Source organism: Metopolophium dirhodum, chromosome 8 (genome assembly GCF_019925205.1).
Source record: "Metopolophium dirhodum isolate CAU chromosome 8, ASM1992520v1, whole genome shotgun sequence".
Lineage (NCBI taxonomy): Eukaryota > Metazoa > Arthropoda > Insecta > Hemiptera > Aphididae > Metopolophium > Metopolophium dirhodum.
The window spans coordinates 28,794,206-28,812,914 of record NC_083567.1 but is presented as its reverse complement, the minus strand read 5'-3'; the positions used below and the strand labels follow the sequence as shown (position 1 = coordinate 28,812,914).

The 18,709-nt window shown below is 33.9% G+C and overlaps 1 protein-coding gene and 1 long non-coding RNA gene across 3 annotated transcripts; both read left to right on the top strand.

Moving 5' to 3' along the window:
- The first annotated feature begins 257 nt into the window (after positions 1-257).
- Positions 258-2,029, top strand: LOC132950508 (uncharacterized). Its single transcript, XR_009665212.1, has 2 exons — positions 258-1,049; positions 1,586-2,029. It is a non-coding gene; the product is annotated as an uncharacterized LOC132950508 (long non-coding RNA).
- Positions 2,030-5,816: 3,787 nt separating this feature from the next.
- LOC132951445 (uncharacterized) lies at positions 5,817-8,065 on the top strand. Of its 2 annotated transcripts, none has more exons than XM_061023256.1 (2): positions 5,817-6,445; positions 7,584-8,065. In XM_061023256.1, exons 1-2 carry the CDS (start codon positions 6,151-6,153, stop codon positions 7,718-7,720), a joined length of 432 nt encoding a protein of 143 aa, XP_060879239.1. In that variant the 5' UTR covers positions 5,817-6,150; the 3' UTR covers positions 7,721-8,065. The 2 variants fall into 2 exon arrangements, 1 of the variants encoding a protein (XP_060879239.1); XR_009665326.1 differs by having other exon boundaries at positions 6,351-6,486; positions 7,584-7,695.
- The last annotated feature ends 10,644 nt before the right edge of the window (positions 8,066-18,709 follow it).

The window sequence follows — 18,709 nt, the reverse complement described above, 5'->3', positions numbered from 1 at the left end:
ATTAGGCCGGTACAAATTCACCAAAGTACGTGTGTAATCCATGTGCTTAAAAATTAGAACAATCGTTGAGTGCACGTGTTTTTTTCAATATTCTGAGAATAACAAAAATACGACGAAAAACAAATGTCCACGGGATTTTTCATTAATATAACTAATATAAGTATGTTTTTGTGTTTACCACATAATATTATAATAGCCAGGAATGCCACAACAATTATTATTATCGTTCGAGTTATCGGCGGTGGTAGTGGTGGTAAGGCACCTGTCTAACTTTCAGTATAATAAAATACCTACCTACTTAATTTAAATAATAATAATAAATAAAAAACATTGTCGAAGACGCGGACGATTGCGCGACGACCGTGAAAAATTAAATAATATACGCACACGCGCGTTCAGTTAGTTTTGGTTCGGCCACAGTCATGATGGGCCGACAACAGCGATCGTCGATCTATGACGCGATTCCAGCGCTGTGCTTGATCGTGACGATTTGCCTCGTAGCGACGACGACCACCTCGAGAACGACTACGACTACGACGACGACGACGACGACCGCCGCCGCCGCCGACTCATCGTTGGTCGCACGCGACCGGTCACCGGGTGGTTCGACCGAGACTAGAACCGCGGTCGCCGACCACAACCACAGGCACCGTCGGTACATCATCTTGACGCCCGTGCGGCAACAACAGCAGTCTTTGTCGGTAAAATCGCAAAAAACACTCGTCCGTATGCGGACGTTCGACCAGAAGTACGGTAAGCTGTCGCCATACCATATGCGAAAGATTGACCGCAACAACCGCTTATGACCACGGCGGTCGTACAACCGCAACGATATTGATCGTCGGGACGATCGGACGATACCCAATCGCGATTTCATGTCGTATGTACTGCAGATATACACGCACGGCGACCATTTGCCGATGATGATAAATAATTATAATTGCCTATAATTAATAAAACATTATTTAAACGGCTGATGGTACGCTGCGATGATGCCGACGCGGTGAGCCTGCTGCAACAGGTTGCAGACACTTTCAAACGTCTCATTTGTAAATATTATATACTATTGTTATTTTATTGTTATCGTTAGGGCTCGGAAGTTGATGACTTAAAAACCATTTCATAATGGTTTAAAAATATGCCTCGTTACAAAAGCCATACAAAAAAATTAGGTAAATAATACTTTTTAAATTAATTTTGAATTTTTATACATTAAGTTAAAAATATCAAATGTTAACAATTAATAGTAAAAAATACAATACAGTTTAAGAGTTCAAAATTAAAAATGCTCGTCTAATATACTCTATTAGTTATGTTAATAAACAATAAATATTTTGGGAAATGAATAATTTTAAAATAATTTGATTTTGAAATAATTTCAATCTTAATATCTGACATAAATCATAACTGAAAATATAAGTCATTATTGTACCTAATGTTTAGGAATCTGATTAACCGAGAAAATGACCTGATATAATGAAAAAAAGACATTAAAATGTCGAATAATTTCCTAAGAACCACAGTTGGCAAAACAAATTGCAAAATAAGCTATTTTGATTTGTATTTAATTGAAACACATTTTTAGGTAGTAAAGCTTCGTCTTAGATGTACCAAAAAGAAATTCAAAGTCATCAACTTCATAGCTCAAATTTATCAGCTCCAGCAGGTTGTTAACCTTTTTTCTGTTTTTTTTTTTTTATTATAGAATATATAGAAAATCTGTACATATACAATACAATAAGTTAAACTTAAAAGTAATGTTAAAATAATTAAACGTATTTTCCTTGTGTACAGGGCCACCACTTCAAAATGTGTTTTTTATCTGAAAAACTGTATAATATGTCTTTTTCATTTTTGCCAAGTATTCACAGATTAGATACGTATCAATATATTGTTATTATATTATTATTATGTTAAATTATTTTACACAAAACCTTACTAAATCATACTCAAACAATTGTTAGTTATGAAGTAGCTGGTACCTATGTTTATCGATTTGTATTTTCATGTGTCTTATTATTTTTAAAAACGAATCAATTTAACCGTAAATTATTCTGTTACTGTAATAATTAAAATGTATTTTAATTTTGTATGTTAAGTGTTATATGAATTATTTTACGACATTAAATCATATAATACAAAACATGATATATTGTATAAAAGTCACTAATTACTATTATTATTTTTATAAAATGTTAGTGAATTACTAAAAAAACTTTTTTGCACACACTTCAATAAAAATTTATAATTGTAGCATAATATTTAGAAGATTCTTATTGATGTTAGATTAAATATCTACGAAAGAATTTACCTAAAAATATTTTCAGTACGATTCACTATAAAGATTTGGACAGCTAAAATGGCTTGTATGTGTAGAATATAATATCAGTAAACAAATATTAGAAACAAAACTGTGGTTTCTCTTGTTGCCGGATTTATGTTAAAACATAGTATAATGTTCTGGCACGTTTCATAAACTAAGGTAATAGCCAAAATATTTTATTGATACAAATCAGCTCCACATGTACACAGTGTATGAACGAAATAGTGGACTAAGTGGACTGACAATATTTGCGTGTGGTATGCCACTTCTACACTGCTCATATGAAATTAAAAATGTTCCATGTCATTTAAAAATAAAAAAAGTAAAAACTTAAAAAACGATAAAAATAAAAATGTAATATTATATTTCCAATAACGCTGGTAATACTTTTCTAGAAAATGAGCGTTTATCTTTAAAAAAAATCCCATATAAGTAAAGTGCCGTTTCATCGGATTTCAAAATGTATAACAAGTATAATATTTTGTTGGGCGTACCTCGGGTTGGCTGTAACGAGACTTAACAGTATCGCTTTGCAATCTACTGTGTATAAATATGAAAAACATATTTTAATTTGATGACAATTTTTCCTGTACAATACAATTAAATACACCAAGGTGCAGCAATCATATAGTTTTGCAGTTCAGTTAGTACCTACCTACATAATAATATACAATTATTATGTCTACCTATTTAAATAATGTCATTGTTATTGTTATCATTATTATTATTATAACACGTTATAACACTAATAAGATAGTATTTTGGTATGTAGGTATGCATACTATACATACCATAAACATTTACATTTCGTCCCATGACGTAAGTGAATAATATGACTGGAGGGGAACAGTTTTATACTGCTAAAGTACCTATGTCGTTTATTAATAATTTTATAAAAGGCGTAAAACTTAAGTTTTGTTTAGTCTTCACCGTTAGAAAAACTGAGTACGTAATTAATTTAAAACACTTATAGGTGCATGTTTTGTGGCTTGTTTCTCTAATCCTCTTAACCAGACATAGATCCATTATTGTTTAGTAATAAACGATATAAAAATATCAATAATTTAAATGTAGCAGCAAAAAAAATTCAACAATTATGTGACCGGCATTGAATTTGACACCGAATTGTTTTTTTTAACTTCACGAAGAGGCGCTTCTGACTTCTTCTGTGCTACTTTTCCAATACTCATGTATATTATTAGAATACTATGGCTACGAAGCAAAACATCGCAAGACAAAATTCAGAAAGTTCATAGTACCTATAATGATGCCACAACCACGAAATCTATCAACATTTGTGATTTATTTACATTTTTCTGATTGATTATAACTTTAACTATTTAATTTATAAGGTATTTATATACATCACACAGGTACCTAATATCTAGAGGAATAGATTACTCAGGTGTACCCGTTGGAAAAAAATCGAATTTTAAGTTATTATAGCTCTTATAATAAAATCTATCGTTTATCAAAATTTCATAATGAAACTATAGAATTATATTACAAATTTTTTTTTTTCTTAGGCTGCCATATTATTATTTTATATTATACCGCTGAGAAAGGGATTTAAAAACGCACCAACACATTTTACTGATTCAGGTGCTGATCTGACATTTTGATTAGCTTTACTGGATTTCCATTCATAAGGATTAATGATGAATTATAATATTTACGATTTAATTAATATTTTGTTCGGCAAAAAACGCATATTTTTTTATACGTTTATCACGCGTGGAACACACGGTCTTCCTTGAGTTGACCACCGTGATAGGTTTTTCGGAAAAAAAAATGTATATTAGGTAAGTTAAGTTTCATACTACCATCGTTATATCATAATATCGATTATAGTATTCTTAAGATCGTTCTGAGAATCGAGTGTGGGTACTACTGTAGAAATTTAAATATACACACGCATAAGATATAAAAATATGTTTTGATTGAATAACATGACGTCGTTATTTTTTTTATTTATCATCTAAATTAGCCATAGATAAAAAAGCTAAAAATGCTGCACATATTTTCACTAAAGTTCATAAATTAGAAAATTATTTAATGACGAAGAAATCTGGAAATTAGATAATATGTATGAATCAAATGTCGATTGATTGTAAGTTTTTATAATTTCTTGAATCTGTTGGCATAACCAAACCCTAACCTTAATTGCTAGTGAAACATTTTTTTTAGGTCAAATGTAAGCTCTTACACGAATAGCCTTTTTACCTGAAAATAGAAGATGTTGGGGGACGGAGTGGCCGAGCGGACTAAGGCGTCGGCCACGACGCGCACCGTCGCCGGTTCGAATCTCGGTCACGGGCGCCACTTCTAGCCAGGCAGACATCTGTTATCTGTAAATAATAAAATGATTATAATGTAAATTGAAAAAAAGGTGAACAAGTGGGTACCGCTCTGCTGTACAGTAGTTGTAATGGATGTGTTATATTTGAATACAATGATAAACCATTGTATACGAAAAACAATTCTGAGCGGTTAGCGTAGTTCTTATAATATTATTATAAACAAATCATTAGAAATTAAAATCCCATTTTTAGCGGCTATTTGTAATTTGTCGGTCGTTTTTCTCGACGCTTTCTAAAACTACTTGGAATTTTCAATTTTGACCTCCCAAAAGTACTAACTACGTTCATTTTTCTATCAGAGAAGATGCTGATCTCCAAAATCGAAGCACGCTTATACTATCCGAAATGTTGTCGACAGACAGAAAAAAAACTCACCTCGTTGTAAAAAAAAAAATTCATTCTTTCGCTCCGCTCAGAATCTAAAATATTTGGATTTCAAAAAGTACCAGCTGTTAGTATAATACACCATGATATAATGGTGTAACGCAAGGTCAATAATCAGCGTATGTATTACGATGTGACACCTATAACGATCTAACCGTTCGTATTAAAATATCTACCTATTCTGCAGCGGCCGCGTATTCTGCTGCAGGGGCAACTGATGTCAAAAACAGCAACGCGTCCAGTGGAATACAATATATTATTATATGAAGGTGATGACGACATTGAGCGTTATCGGCGGCGAGGAATGCGAATGAAATAAACCATTGAAATGTACACCGTTGGTTCATCATACAGGCCATCATTCGTTTATACACAGCTAGGTAGTCTCAATTACACGTCCATATAGGCGCCTACTCGTAACGGATTGTTCGCTCATATATTATAATACGTACCTACTGTACGAATATAGTATAGGTGTGACAAATCTGCGTTCTAGAATAATTTAAATTACATTTTTAAATATAATATAAATCTTCTTGTGCAGAACGTCTCTCGTTTATACCGGTCGTTTCGAGTTGACCACAAAATATTATTTTGAGAAAACCGCGTTCGCCAAAAAATGTCAATGATTATAAGTCGTATACTCAATATTATACTTTATACGTCATGACGACGAATGATATAATATAGGTTAGGTATAATGTAGACGGCTGGACAAACTCTGCGGCGACACACATCTTGTCCTTTATACGTGCGTGCATGAAGGTCGGATGACAATACGCCTATTCATATTATGTTATTGTTATTACTATTCGGTATCTTATCATGTGTCATCGCAGCGTTTCCGCGTGTTTTCCGACGAGATAGTTGTCCTGCAGATTTGGCGACGACCCGCGGCTGACCACGCAGACAAAAATCTATTCATCGTAATAATCAGCAGTATAAAATATGAACACCGTCATCATTTCCCAACCTGACTGCAGCGGTCGTAAGCATTTTTTTTAAGCGAAATTTCTTTTCCTCTTCACCCGACCTCTTCGGCCATCCGACCCAGGACTACACCGGGTGGTCCCTGCACCGACGATGCACCGATCCACTGCTGTTGCACTATTGTTGCAGTGCATGGCGATCTTCGCATGCCAACTTAAGTCGTCGTCGTTGGAGGTCCCGAGATCGCGACGTTCCATCATCGGAGCGCCGATGTTTGTCTGTGACCGATTCGGCCATGGTCGACGGGAGTCGGTGGTCGGCTACGACGGACAGTTCAGACAAATGTTCGAAGAAGCCGCTGACGACGACGACGATTGTTGTGGCGCTTATAACTACTCACCGCAGCGCAGCACTGCACAACTGCAGCCGACTGGACCCGAAAAACCGCGTAATATATACCTACTTACTACTCGGTTGTCGTGGACTATAGTAATTATTATATTATTGAACAAATAATAAGAATTCGTATATTATACAAAACGTAATGTGTGAATCTTACGATTACAGTATTAAAATAATACAATATTTAGTTGGATCCAGTTGGCGTAGGCGTGGCGTAGCCAGGGGGGTGGCTAAGGGGGCTATAACCCCTCCCCCCATTGACTGTGTTGACCTTAGAGTTTTATCAAGATTAATAAAAAAAATAAAAAGTGTAAATAAAAGACATATTATATTTGTATTTTTTGTGAGACTTAGTCCCCCCCCCCCACAAAAAATTCATGGCTACGCCACTGGTTGGATCGAACGCAAACGACGAACTTTTTTTCATACGTATAATATACAATTATATAATATACCTACCTAATATAATATTGTAGATGGACGACAGAAGACGTGCTGTATCATTCGTACAATCGTACCTATTTTATAATTATTTTCAATTATAATATACTCGTAATACTTATCGAACGCTGTAGGGAGGTTATTTTCAGTCATATTTGCAGTATTTTGTAAGACCGGAATTCGGAAATCGAGTTTAAGGCTTCCAAGAAGTATAGCCATGGCCATGGCTTTAGCGGCGGAAGAAGTTTGCATTGACGTTGATTGTTTGCCTCTTCAAACATTTTCATAGGTCCCCCAAAGATTTTCGTAGTCTGCTAGGAAATTACATTGTGTTTTCTAAAAAAAAACGTAAACTCTTCAACAGTAGTATCCAAGTATAGTGTATATATATGTGTATACAATATTATATCCCCCGTGAGAAACTCTTAAATCTACTTTTTTTAAAAATTATAATATACTGAAATGATCATATGTCTTCTACATATTGATTGCGTTGAGTGTAGACCTTTGATCAATTACATACATACATTTTTATATCTTGTATAATATTACGATCTAAGATGTAGCCATTGCAACATAATAATATGATTATGTTTATTAGAGTCGATCACAAATTCATAAAATGTTACCATTTAAATATTGTCTTTGTTTTGCTTTTAGTTTAATCATCACTCGTGCTCATAATAATAATAAAATGTGAAACAATTAAAATTAAAGCTTCTCGGTACATTTATCTTTTTCAGGGAGCGTAGTAAATAATGACGCATGGTGGTTGGCTGTAATTGAAAATACCAATAGAAATAATCAACAAGTACAACATGAGATGGACACTAAAGAAGCGTGGAGGAAATATCAGTGGGTTTTATCATATAGTCAATAATTTAGATAAGATTATTAATGTATATAATAATAATATAACTACCTAGGTAGTGACGAATTTATCTTACATTAAATTTTCTTCTGGTGCACGCTATGTAAATAATATATTACGAATACAATGGTTGTTGTTGTTGTAATGATTTTTTTTTTATCATTTAGATATTTAAAAGCCTGAAGTACAAAATTCAATATGTAATAAAACTAAGATAGTACATTGTAATTTATACACAAATTAAATTCATAATCGTATGCATACTGTGCGAAAACAAATTGAAATAAATTTAAAGTAGTTATAATATACTTATATCCTAATGTTAAAATCCATAGTATAACGTATAAATATGAATACGCCTGGACCTTATGTAAGCTTAAATATATTAATTGTAAATTTATAATTACATTATAATATTAGAGTTATAACTTGTGTTCAAAAAAACTACTGTCACTAAATGTAACTATTATACTATAACTGTAAAATATAATTATTTATTTATTTATTCACTAGATTTGACGGGCTGAGCCCTTTAACAACAGTGCATATCACATGTATATAAAATACAATGACAATAACAATACTAAATTTACAATACACTAAGATTTATATACAACAATATTATTTAATAATTTTAAAAGAGAAGGAGGGGTATACGTCGGCAAGGGACATTATACGTCTAATAGGCTCATTTAACATAAGTTTGTGGAGGATAGTGGAATGGAAAAAGGGACAGAATGTCGGACAGATCGTTGAGGTACCTTAAAACTGTATGTATACGATTATAATAGTATACCCCAAGTCCCAAAAGTTCCATATTACCTACAGGCTACACGCTACAAGATTACAAAATATTACCTATATTCGTGGCAAATTAATATAACTGAACGCTGTGTTTTTATCAAAAATTGTCGCATACATTCAAAATAGGTACAGGCTAAATACAAAAACAAATTTAAATACAAATTGTGTGTGATTATAAGTTTTTGAATTTTTCAAAATATCGATTTTAGATTTTGAACGTGGCAATAAATATATTAATTAATGATCTTACAGTAATATGTGTTTTTTTTTGTGTGCATGTATACACAAAGAGTATCTAGTGAAACAAATGCTTCGATTTTAAACTTTGAGGGTAGTTTTTGATAGAAAATTGGATCTTGTTATTACTTTTATTCGATATTTTAAAATCCTAATATTTTTGCCCACCTTTTTTATCATATTTTGTAAACAATTAAAAAAACTTATTCAAATTGATTCAACATTGACCGGGTTGTAGAAAGTTAAGTGGTTTTGAAAAATTTCGTTAAACTACGAACTTAAAATGTTTATAACAAATTACTGTAGATTTACGCAAATATTTTTTTTATCAGTAGGTGCTATTACTTTGATAATAATTTATCTACTGCTATCAATGTCTTGTCCGGCTTTTAATTGTACTGAATGTTACAATAAAATTGTATTATTTTGATTGGCGTTTGGATGCAGTTAAAAATATATTTTAATTTAACTATATCCGACTCAAAACGAACCAAACATTCAAATATGATTCGGAATTACACATTGATCAGCAGTAAGTAACTCGTTTAAAAAAAGTAATTAAATTATACTGATAGCCTTGATTACCTGCGGAAAAAAACGGGATCTACAGTTGACGCGATCGCGTAAATGTTCTCCTGCCTTCTGGATTCGGTAATTGAACAACAAATTACACACATACTATCCTTTTCGATCGTTATTAATATAATATAATTTTATTTTACGTGATCGTTTCAATTCGAAATTTAAATGTTAATATGTTTATCATTAAAACCTTCGATATGTTAGGTTATTACACTTCAAACGCGAAAAAATGCCGAAAACAATGTTTACGAACACTTTATACAAACAGGCACGTATGACAAATTAAACATTATTTCTCGAAGCTTGGGGTTCACAAACAACATAGCTAAATGTTGGTATTGTCTAATTATTCATACGTGAACACGAGTAAATATTCTAATTTAAATGTCGATATATATAGGGTGTTATTAAGTTTGAAAACGGCCACTGTTTACGACTGATAAAAGATAATATTATGATAATATGACAATGAGGTGATTACATTTTACCCAATAAAATATGTGCAGCAGTGTCATTGCTATGTGTAGGTATACAAATATGCAAACGCCAAACAGTAATTAAAGCGTTTCCAAATTGTTTGAACATATCTTGTCCATTATTTGTTACCATGTTATCACGTTCAACGTTATTATAAAATATTCTCTTCCATTTAAATTTTTAGAAAAATAATTTAAGGTATAATGTATGTATGTATTTATGTATACTTACATAAACGATGGATGTGAGTAAGTATGCGTGTTATTTATACTTGAACGGTTAAGTTACAGTTATATAGCGCATAAGTGAAACTAATTATGTATTAGGATGAGTGGTGTCGGGAAGAGAGTAAAATATTCTAATTATTAATATAATTTTATATTTCATATTTGTATTTTTGTCAACAGTTGTCAGTTGATGTCGAAAATAAGTGATAGCAAAAAAAAAAAACGATGGCAGAAATAATGATAACGATTTACTTAGGGTTGTGGGTTGTTGGTTGTTTATACATTGTGTAATGAATTCGAGTTCCGAGAAGTATTTAGGAAGCGCTCGTATCTTGTTGTTGCATATACGGTGGCGCTACCCCTTAAAGGGAAGCTGATTCAGAACTTCCGTCATGTTCATCATACCGTTAAAAAAATTATAAAAAATCTTTAAAAAACCGCAGAAATACGCCAATATATAGGTATTATTCTATCCTGATCTCTTGTAAATTAGTAAATCGAGCGGTACGGATTATTGCCGTTCTACTGTTCTATGTGAATTAAGTCCGTGGAGAAACTATACATCAATAAAAATGAGCGACGTGCAATACCTTAAGGTTTAATCAACGTCCTAATACAATGTCATTATTGAGCTATAATGTGGTAAGGAAACTTGCGTATTTTGCGATATTTTGTGATATGATATATTGTTTTTAAACTTTATATCGTTTAGATGGTTTTAGAAAATATTAATTGTTCCAAAAAATCGTTCTTCAATAGAAAAGAATCATTATACATATAAATAACCATATTCGTTTGTTTTAGATAATATATCGTTAGGTTTGGTCACAACAAAATAATATATTGTCTACAATAATATTATTTATATTGTGTTTTTTGGTGCAGGTACTTCAATACTTCACAAGTCACATACGTGTCTCAAATAGTTCGGAAGAGACTCAGGTCTTACCAAAGAGTACGAAGTACGTACGTTGTTTTGTTAAAATGCATACCTATATGACTATTATACGATAAACGAAAATCGTAGACAGTGAACGCCGAAGAACGACGTTATATCATACGCCTTTGACATACGCCTTTCCCACTGCGCCACAGACTTATTAAGCATAATAATATATTATTAATTCTTATATTATATCCGAGCTCGTAAGACGCGAATATGAGCGTCGTCGTACAAATGAACGTAAAATTATGTACCTACGGGTTTTCCAAACACAAAAACAAGCGTCTAATTGAGTTTAACGGGAACTATATATAGTCGAATTTCAGGCGGCCCATCCATCCCCTATAACCGAGGAAGGGTTGCAGCAGCAGTGATATTCCTGGTATCACACGTGTATGTTACGCTCCCGTTCGAATACTCTATGTATATATATATATGGTTTGCTATATACATACATATATATATATATGGTACGCTATATATATAGTGGCCCTGGGCGTGCGTATGAAAGGCTCACAGCGGGTTAATTCACTAATTACCTTGTCATCCAGACAAGCCATTAGAAATGTCTCATCGTCTTCTGTGTATATCATTATTATTATTATTATTATTATTATTATTATTGAGACGCAGCTACACCGCGCGCAGCGTGTATTATATTAATATCGCAAACACACTCACACACGCACCCACACAGCGTCACCCCTTTTCAAAAACTCAAAACGTTTTGCCGCTGCTGTTGCTTCCTGCGCCCACCCACACACACACACACATATATAATATGTGTAGGTACCTATACGACACACAATACGCTCGTACGGAGAAACGCAGTTTGTGTGGGTGCAGGGTGGGTTCTGCGAGTCGTAGGAAATTCGCATCGTCGCCAGCAAGGGGCGTGTGTGGAGCAAGCAAATGTTAATATAATATTTGTCGCAAACGGTGCTGGCAAATTGGTCGCTTTTACGAGTGTGTTCGTCATTTCGTCGCGCCATACATAAATATACAAATTGGACACGAGGGTCCGGTGCACGAGATTTGTTCGCATGTACAACCATACACGTCAAGTTTACTATAACTAGATCAATCCTTCCTCTTTCACTGTCTTGCACCCACTTACTTATCATCTCTCTCTCTCTCTCTCTCGCTCCGTTCATCGAATCCCCCAGCATTATCGTCGTATACCCTCTCATCACTATCACTGCAGTGTTCGTCAAAGTTAATGACAAGTACATTTCGAGGTATACCAAAGGTCCAATACTATAGCTGCAGCAGGCTGCAGGTGCGATTGCTATGTAATTAGTTTTTTTTTTTTAAATATATATATATCTACCACCTTTAAGCACATGCTTATGGTGGTGGTAGAAAGTTACATTATAACATTATATGAACAATTTAATTATAAATACGAAAAACGGACAAGAATTGAATAATCAATCTATACAATTAGTATACTTATAACTAATATTAAATTACAACAGTTAAAACATATAATTTCTTATTACTTATTCAAGTATAAAAAATAACCAAATGAATTTTGTACGAGATTTGTATATTACACTATATTATGTGTACAATACATACACGTCGAGTTTACTATATAAATCGATCAATCCTTCCTCTTTCACTATCTCATTTCCTCTCTCTCTCTCCCGCCCACTTACTCATTATCTCTCACTCGCTCCGTCCATCGAATCCCCCAGCATTATCGTCGCGCCTCCCCGCGCCCTGTCATTTCTCTCCTCTCTCCATCATCACTGCAGTGTTCGTCGAAGCTAATGACAAGTACATGTCGAGGTATTACCAAAGGTCCAATACTATAGCTGTATCAGGCTGCAGGTGCGATTGCTGTGTAATTAGTTTCGTTATATTTTATAATTTTGTTTAAAAACGACCGTTTCACCCTTTGAACGGTTTTTGGAAGCTTATTAATAATATTATTGCGAAAACGCATGCGCGAGGCATAAAAGTGAGCCCCACCGTGCCACGGCCGGCCTGTTTAAAAGCTTGACGGAAATTATTTTACCCCCCGCTGGCTGTTTGAAATCATAAAATCGTTTGTCCTATTTAAAACTTATTATAAACGTAGTACGGCATTAAAATGTACATTTTTTTTTCATCCAAGCGGCGACTCCCCGTCATTTTGTCAAAACACAGGCCGTATCGTACTAAAAGTGAATTAATAACTTTTAGTTATATGACAGTTTTTTTTTTTTTTTATAATTATTTTAATTTATTTTGACATTATAAATACGGCGTAATTATATCGAAAACGACTGTGTTTGGAGTGGCGGATAAAACAAATTTAATATTATTGACTCAATATACCTAAGCTGTACGCAATAGTTTTGAGTTTTTCTTTGCATTTACTGGTAATAATCGTAATATAGAAAATACTTTAGATTCTTAACTATTTAAACTATTTAGTACATGCAAATTGGAATTTTTTTTTATTATTATTATTATATTTCGAAAATCATGTATAATTATTTTTTTTATATATATACATATTATATATTTATATATAACATAGGTACAATTTAAATCATCTTTTGCTGATCTAAAATACATATTACAGTTCAATACAAATTGGATATTTAAGTACATAGTTTCAAGAAATTTTATATTATAGGTTATTTTACTCTAAATTATACAACAAGAAAAATGTCATAGTGTGTCACTGACCACTGTGTCTATGGCAAAGACCTAATTGTCACCGTTATAGTTTACATCGTCCAATAATAATACCGCCTGTAGAAAATAAAATATTTTATCTTACGCAGACTGTTGAAATCGTATGGTTTTATTTCTCATACTCGAAACTCATTTAAAAACGTTATAATGTTATAGAAATTTTAAAAAGTTGTTTTTTTATTAATAATATTCACTGTCATTCAGTCAAAACCCTATGTGCAGGTAAGCAATATTATAAAAATTAATTAAGAACTTTTATTTTTTTTTATAAATATTGTAATTAATTTTGACATAAAAAAATTATGAATCGTGACATCCATGACTACGATGTCATTCACAGAGTTTTCGTTAAAAACATTATCCGAAACGAAATAAAAATTATAAAAGCTGTTACGATCGGCTTTCATTTTGTAGAGAATATAACTGCATTGTATTATTGTAATATGGGCGTGTATATTAGTTTATCTGAAAAACATTTATTCATTCATTATAGCGTGCAATAAATAGAAAAAATATGATATATCATCATAGATTTTGATGAAGTGAATCGACCTCAATACACAGGCAAACGGTGCAGTACACATAATACATATTATATAATATATGATACAAGATACACCCTAGGTATAGCACAGGTGCGCCATTAGTTGCTTGTTAGAGGGATGGGGGATATATAATATTGTATCGTCCCTTTTATTGGCTTTTTTTTTTAAAATGTCGTTTGTACCTATTTACATCACAAGCACGACATTTTTAAAAACAATCAATGGATATTATTAAACAAAAACAATTACTAGGTTTTAACACTGCAGCACAACCACTGATAGGTAAAATATGCAACAGTTACAATTATATAATATGTAATTTGAGTTCCGTACCTTTCCGATTTATCCATTTATTACGCGAGTCTCCATCACATCATCGTATGTACACCCTTGGTATAGTGCAGGTACGCCCAGTCATTATAGTTGCTTGTTAAAGGGATAGGGGATATATAATATGGTATCGTCCCTTTTATTGGCTTTTTTTTAAATGTTGTTTGTACCTATTCACGTCACAAGCACGACATTTTTAAAAAAAACAATCAATCGATATTATTCAACAAAAACAATTACTAGGTTATTTTTATTACTGTACAACTACTGGTAGGTAAAATACGCAACGGTTATAAATTTATAATATTATATATTGTAATTTGAGTTCCGTACCTTTCCAATCCATCCATTTATTACGCGAGTCTCCATTAATATTACGAGTTTTGGACAAGACGTTGAAACTATAGATGGACTGGTTTTATATAATATATAAGTTGGTCAGTATTTAATATTAATTTATTTCCTCCGACGGCCTCCAAGCCTTTATTTCCTAAATATCTAATCACTGCAGCCGGCGTTATTCGACATAGGGCACTTATAATTGCACCGCTGACGTTGCCGCAACCCTTTTAAAACCGGATAAACCCACTCACTACTATAAGGTACGCAATAATTAAACAATAATAATAGTATATTATAATACGTTGTAGACGCGCACGAATATAACCACTTGCACAGTCGTAGGGCGAAGTAATGTATAATATATGGTTATACCGCATAACAGACATATAATAATAATAACAATACAAAGGCAGGTGCGATACGCCAAAGTGATATGACCGGCAAAGAACCAATACATTATGCATGCATATGGGTATAGGGCCTGCGGTTTTTATACGAATGACACGTCGTCCGCGTGCGTTAACCGCGCCGCATACCCGGTAGCTGGTATAGAGGTATGTGTGTGATAATATAATATATAATGCATGTCATAATATAATATGCGACCGGTGCCGCAAAGCTTCACGCGGGAGAGGAGGCGCCGGAGATAGGTGTGTGTGTGTGCGGTGCAGCCGAGAAGGGTGGAGGTCGTCGAAAAGAGACGAACGCGGCTTGCGGAGGGTGGTCACCGGCAAATGTGGGTGCGGGGCGGGGGAACGCGTTAGGGGGGAGGGGGTCGGTTAGGCCTGATATACGATATCTGCGAGCGGTTTTAATTAGAAGCTTCGGGTCGGTCGGGCGCGAGTGTAGAAATATCCTTCTGTTGCACGCGTGCAGTGTATATACGATATATACATATGTAATAAAATATACAACCGCGACGCGACAGCGGTAACAGTATAATACGTGTATATAGACACATATTCGTGTGTGCGTGGGTAAAATAATGGCATTCGTCGTGCTTAAAGCGGCGGTGGGTCGGGTGGGTGTGTGGGTTGGTGGAAGAGGGTGCAGGGCCTTGTGCAGCGTCGCCGCGGGGTGGGTGCAGCGCCGCTGCAGGGTTTAATAACGGTTTAAGGAACGTTTCGCCGTTCCCGTTCGAGAACTGCGACGAGATTAAACGGCCGTTGTACAACGATCGCACACGACATTTGCGATACTTGCGACGAGTGTTGTAGGTATAATGATGACATGAATTATATTGACACGGTGGCGATGATCGCCGCGGTAGTGCGGACCAAGTGACCGGACGATATTAATTATACCGCAATAGAGGGAGATTTGAACGAAATCCCGAGTTACTTAACTCAGAGATAACCATATGATTTATATGCGGGCAAAGATTGGTAAATTCTACGTTTAACTATTTTATAATTCCCGTTAAATTACGAGCATTTCATTCAACCTAACAACATTTTTTGAAATTGATTTTTTCAATTATACATAATTGAATATTCGAAAAATATGTCTGATGCACTTTAAATGCTTAAAACTGCAAAGTAAGAGTTTTACTTTTGAATTATCTATTACACGAATTGAATAACGTACTTGTAACTGCAGTGTTAAAGAGTGCAATAAAAATGCATTTGGCATTTAAATCCAGGCACGGCAGATCATACAGTATTATAAAATATTAATTACGGTTCTCATCTGCACCGTCAACTACTACACTTCTTCGGCAGGTAATCGACCACCTTCTCGTGGTTTTTTTGTTTTTTTGGTGGGGGGACCTAGTGAACCGGTTGGTGGACAGACGATAAAGTCGGTCTTCGAACTTAACCTATTGATATTATAACGTACGCGGTGTTGGTGCGATGCACACGTGGAGACGTGGGTAGGTTAATATTCTTTGGACGTATATTTCACCCTGAAACGACTGCAGCGATTGCCGAGCGAGACTCGCACGGTCGGGGCTAAGAACATACATAAAATACGCAAGTATACAAAAGCATGTCAATACGATGTGTGCGTGTGTGCGAGGCCCAAAACGTGGTAATAATAATATTTTAATACGATAGAATGCGGCCGGTCCACGCAGGACGTATACGCACACACACTTATACATACGAAACCCACCCTCTGCACTAGCTTACCCCTCCCTCGACGTGACAGAGTTAACCGCCACCGCCATTGCCACCGCTACGGTTTGCCGTCTAAATCCTTCGGAGTCGGCGGGTCGTTTACGGTCTCGCGCGCTTTTAAAAGTTACGATTACGACTTCCCGTCGCCACCGCCGCTACCACCCGACCGTGTAAGGCCGCTCCGAAAGTCCTTCCGAAGGGTTTCGCGTGACTCTCGCTGGCGTATATGTATACAACTCGCACCCGTTATATATGTATATTGTTATTATTATTATCATTATTATACGTTTATTTATGTGTATGTGTGTGCGTGTGTGTGTGCTACCGGATACCCACCTCCACCCCCTCACATCATCGTAGCGAGAATACGGTAATAAGCGCGCGTTCGTCCTCGAGACATTTTTTTTTCCTTTTCTTTATTGTATCCTATTTTTCCTGACTTTATATTGTATTACACATGTACGTGTGACAGAGTGTACAGAGACTATGTACAGAGTATTCCGTAGAGGTTTATTATTTTAGATTTTACGAGTATAGGTATCGTGTAATTGAACGCTCAAAGTCCATTGCGATGCATTAAATATATTCACTAATACCTCGCACCTTGTTTGTGTCGTGTACGACTGCAGTGGCGTCGAAACTATTTCTAAACTTGTTGGTAATAGTGTAGCGTATGAGAAGAAAATTTCGCACAATATATTACAATAAAATATCTGTTTTATTATTCGTATAAGATTAATTTTTATTTCATCATACGTATACGCTATTAGATCGTTATTTATAGGCCGAATTAATATTTTATATTATCTCTATATTCTATAGTTTGAACGATGTACTAGCTGCATTTTGTTTATTATTATAAAATACAATTTTAACATTAAATGTCTTTAAATTGTTCAATTGTCTATAGAAATTTAATTATGAATGTTTTATTTACAAAACTAAGACAAACGGCGAGGTATTAATATATTAATTAATTTTTTTCTTACCGGTAACAAATTTCTTAAATCGGTATCTATATATTATACATTTTTCATCTTCAGTTCTTTGTACGTAACCAAACAATAAATTTCAATTTTATTAAAAAAATTCAATAACAAAATAATCATAAAAAACAATTATTTTATTCTCTTTTAATATATAATGAAAACGACTGAGTTAATAATATTTAATAATAATATTAAACTCTTACAACTAGGTAGGGACCTACCTTAGAATTTAATATAATATACATCGTGTATATATTATGTACCCTTAGATTGAAACAACGAAATAATAGCTATGAATAATAATTTTAAAGTATAGTATTTATATTATTCAAAAACAAAAAATAACAAACGAAAAACTATTAATATTTCTTGGTGATTTAATGTTCAATTTTCTTCACTAGAATTTAAAATAAACCATATTATATAGCTATACGGTTATATTCGCGGTGATTCATCCAATGAAAATACTTAACGTGCTTACAAATAATAATAACACGCATACATTTAATAAATCGTGAATATATTATGTGCTGATATTATGATGGTAGTCTTGTTTTATCCAACACATAAATGTTAGATGCGTATGTGATAATAATATGGTCGTGTGCGTATACCGTGGTACACGCGTATACCACGTAAAAGACATTTGTTTGTCTTTTTATCGTAACGACACGCGCGCTAAATACACTTTGTGGAAAAACTAGTTTTCCA